Source organism: Eimeria mitis, genomic scaffold, assembly GCF_000499745.2.
Source record: "Eimeria mitis Houghton genomic scaffold, Emh_scaff4412, whole genome shotgun sequence".
NCBI classification, from domain to species: domain Eukaryota; phylum Apicomplexa; class Conoidasida; order Eucoccidiorida; family Eimeriidae; genus Eimeria; species Eimeria mitis.
The window spans coordinates 132-425 of NW_013572729.1; the positions used below are offsets into that span (position 1 = coordinate 132).

The 294-nt window shown below is 54.1% G+C and overlaps 1 protein-coding gene across 1 annotated transcript in view; it reads right to left on the bottom strand.

The window, feature by feature from the left end:
- Positions 1–249: 249 nt before the first annotated feature.
- Positions 250–294, bottom strand: part of EMH_0074960 (uncharacterized protein) — a gene marked incomplete at both ends in the record, with an annotated part of 3,229 nt that continues 3,184 nt past the window's right edge. Inside the window, 1 exon segment of the mRNA XM_013499533.1 lies at positions 250–292. Coding sequence (XP_013354987.1) covers positions 250–292 — 43 coding nt within the window.

Genomic DNA, 294 nt, shown 5'->3' on the forward strand with positions numbered 1-294 from the left:
CTGCTCCATACTTCAGCAATACCATATATCTCGGGTGTATGCATGCGCTCTTTTATAGTATTCAGGTGTCTAGACACCTCACGCTCAGCAAGAGCTTCATCTGCTGCTGCTGCTGCTCTCTCCCTCGTCAGCCGCACCAACGTCTCCTTCAGCCTCAACTTCTTCTGCAGCAGGTTGTGCAGCAAAGCATCCGCACGCAGCACCGCCTGCTTTCTCCGCTGTATCACCAGTGGGTGAACTATACTATCCTCATCCCCTGCTGCTGCTGCTGCTGCTGCTGCTGCTGCTGCTGAA